Here is a 3,133-nt window from a genome sequence, read left to right as displayed (position 1 = left end):
GGGTGCACCTCCTAACATCGCCCGGAGGAAAGGGCGCGTTCCGAGCGACCGCTCGGGCCTTCCAGAAACCAGCCTCCAGCTCGCCATCCCCCCTAATTAGCTACCTCCCTAATTTTCAAGGAGTCCCACTCTATGCACAAAGTCCAGGAACATTCTAGTTCTGTGGTTTCTTAACACAGCAAGATGCTTAATCACACTCGTGACAAAAATTTAAATCATTTATTGCCATTAAGATCCAGCAGTTAGTACACACTGCATGGAAATATGCACTTCATTAAATGTTGGCAATGAGATTTCAGCATGTGGCCAGCTGTCGGGTCCCGTGGTCATTACAGCGAAGAATTCCGAGTACTTAGATGCTAATAATTACAAGTGTTCTCTTCAGTTTTTCATTAAGTAAATTCCAACAGGTGCTGTACACATTCCTGCAATAAAACCACCATCGGGAGTCACTAGACTGCATCTGTGGGGCTACTCTGCAGAGAGGGAACACAGTCAGTGCGTGTAAGGCAGCAGAGAGCCGGCCTGGGGCTCTCAGCTATTTCTAGAAGAACTGGTTAGTAAGAAGAGCATTCGGCCTGGTTCCCCGGCAAGCCTGTTCTGAGGACGGACCCGGACGCGGCGGCGGCTCACACGCTTCCCTTCCAACAGCTGGTGTCTCATGTTCCCTTGTTACGCCGATGGCTTTTTAGTCATCCTGGAAATCAACACAGAAAAACTCGGTGAGAAACACATGTCACTGCCGGCCTCGAAGGACCTGGATGCCTTGAAGACGACATCTTCACACTGATTAGAACTCGACGTTTTATAGAAACAGTAACGTCCTCCTTCACGTTAACGTGCACGTTTTAATAAGCAAACCCGCACTGCAAGCACTGTTCTGAACTCAGCAGCGTATTTTCTCTTTCTCAACAGCACATCTCTGCCCAGAACCCAGGTTCCCCGCCGCTAACACGTGGTCTCTGCGCACAAACTCCCGCCCCTCCTGCCCAGGGCCTCAGGATTTGAGTTTCATTCTCCGCAGTTCCTCAAAGCAAACGCAGGTGAATCGGAATGTGCTTACTCGTGTTTGATAAGGCGACTTCCCTGAATGAGCTGGGCTACTTCGTTCGTGGCGTGGCAGGCGAACAGAAGCCAGTTTCGAGGCTGCACCTTGTAAGCGAATCTCATGAACGTCAAGGAGTAACAGCAGAGAGCTGCCAGAGACATCAGAGCGCAGCGATGAGTTCCCGCTCAGGGACCAGCGGCCTGATCTCCTTAATCAGAACGAGAATCTCTTCTGCTAAAGCTTGTGACAGACGGTAAAAGCCGTCGCTTACGTGCTCCCATGATGGGAAGCCCGTCCTCCACTTTACTGTGCAGCATTTTACTTATTAAACATTTCAAGGACATGTCTGCTGGCTGGAGCGCGCTAGGAGCTGCCTTCTGTCCCCTCAGGACCGCCTCAAAGGGCTGCTACCTAATCCCGCAACAGCACCTGCATGGCCAAGGAGGCGGCTTCCAAATACACTTAAAGGCACTTCTTCCAAACAGAAGTTCAAGAGGACACGTTTTCCGGCTGTGTGTCGATCTGAAAGGCACACAGGACCTTAACGCCTCCTAGATAACATTTCAAAACCGCTCTGCCGTCTGCTCCCCGTGGACAAGCGGCACCCCGCTGACGCCGTGCCACCCTACATGTCCCTACACGCGGGAGCCCTATCCGCTGCGGCCCGCTGCCCGCCGAAGTCCTCCCAGGCACGCACAGCCGCGTCCTTACCAAACGTCATCCGCCCACTGATAATCTCCGGAGACTTCTTCATGTCATTGATGGCAGCAATGGGAAGGCCCCAGTTGGCTACGGGGCCCCAGAAGTGCTGCAGAAATGAGAGGAGGGAGGGGAAGGGGGGGTAAGGCGCGGCCACGGAGCTGCGGGGGGACGGGTCGTCGCCACCGTGTGCCTGGCCCGCAGGTTTACCCCTCACCATCTGGGCACGTGGCTGTTCAAATGTGGGCCCAGCACTGAGCGGCTCTCCAAAGGCGAGCCCGGAGGCAGAGAGCATCTGGTCCCCACCGACTCCCAGCTCCCACCAGGGAACCTGACTGTCCCCCCGCCCCCCTACTGAGAGAACTTTAAACCCGACTAACTTCTTACCCAGTTCCCTCTTACGGCAGCTGAAACCTCGTTACAGCTATCCTCCGCAACGTAATGTTTACGTCTACCAAGACTCCCGTCAAACCCCCATTAAGATATCTGTCATCATCTCTTGCCATGCAGGACCTCAACTGGACATTTTTCCTGAAGAAAGTAACTTAAAATGGGAGAACCTGCTTTTCAGCTCGTATGAACGATATTAAGATCAGAGGCCCTGGAAATCCACACTCAGAGCCCCCGATACGGAGAAGTTAAGGTTGGAAACGACTTCTGACGGCAAAACCACCATGCGGTGACCGCAGCTGCCCCAGAACCATGATGAAGTCGCCCGTGTTTAACAGCAGCAGCGCCCGACTTAATAAACGTGGCTTTTCTATTAAGTTAAAAAGTGTTTTAATGCACAGGTTTCAATACTTTAAAATACGAAACCCCACATCGTTGGCTAAACACCCTTCTTAGTTTTCAGAATATTAAGCAGCGACCCATCCGCCGCTGCCGGCCAGAGCATTTGAGATACATCCGGACGCTGAGTCCCCTCCACCGCTGACCAGGAGTCGTGGNCAAGGGGGGGGGGGGGGGGGGGAGTCCAAGAGCAATAAGGGGAAGGGCACCTGGCGTGACAGGAGAGTATATTCTGAAGTGCTTACTTCGCACGCGTACAGGGACGTGGCCTGAAACGGGGGACGCGTCAGGGCTCCTACAGGGCAGGGACGCCAACAGCCTACCGCCGAGCCAGGACCCCGCGAATGAGACACGGCGCGTGTGAACAACCTCGGAGGTTCTGGGGCGGCCAACGAGTCCTCTTGTCATTAGACTGGATGTTATGTGGGGGAGACACACGCCGCTGGAAACTGAACTTCCTGTACCCGGATGACGGGCGGCCGCTGCCCCTTCTCTCTCCTGCCTCCCAGGCGGCTGGTGAGGGAGGGTCCCCAGCCTTCCGTCGCCGGCTTCCTTCCTCCCCCAGCTGTCCTTTCCCTGGGAGTCCCCTCATTTCCC

At 54.4% G+C, this 3,133-nt stretch overlaps 1 protein-coding gene across 1 annotated transcript; it reads right to left on the bottom strand.

The window, feature by feature from the left end:
- Nucleotides 1–205: 205 nt before the first annotated feature.
- Nucleotides 206–1,875, bottom strand: MPC1 (mitochondrial pyruvate carrier 1). The gene is made up of 3 exons (XM_077757376.1): nucleotides 1,760–1,875; nucleotides 1,064–1,196; nucleotides 206–697 (listed from the first exon to the last, which is right to left on the bottom strand). The coding sequence occupies exons 1-3, from the start codon at nucleotides 1,800–1,802 to the stop codon at nucleotides 673–675; spliced, it is 201 nt and encodes a 66-aa protein (XP_077613502.1). The 5' UTR covers nucleotides 1,803–1,875; the 3' UTR covers nucleotides 206–672.
- Between the last annotated feature and the right edge of the window lie 1,258 nt (nucleotides 1,876–3,133).

The sequence above is a fragment of the Crocuta crocuta genome, unplaced genomic scaffold, assembly GCF_008692635.1.
Source record: "Crocuta crocuta isolate KB4526 unplaced genomic scaffold, BGI_CrCroc_1.0 scaffold506, whole genome shotgun sequence".
Lineage (NCBI taxonomy): Eukaryota > Metazoa > Chordata > Mammalia > Carnivora > Hyaenidae > Crocuta > Crocuta crocuta.
Note: the sequence above shows the minus strand (reverse complement) of the source record. Positions and strands in the feature narration are given on the sequence as shown.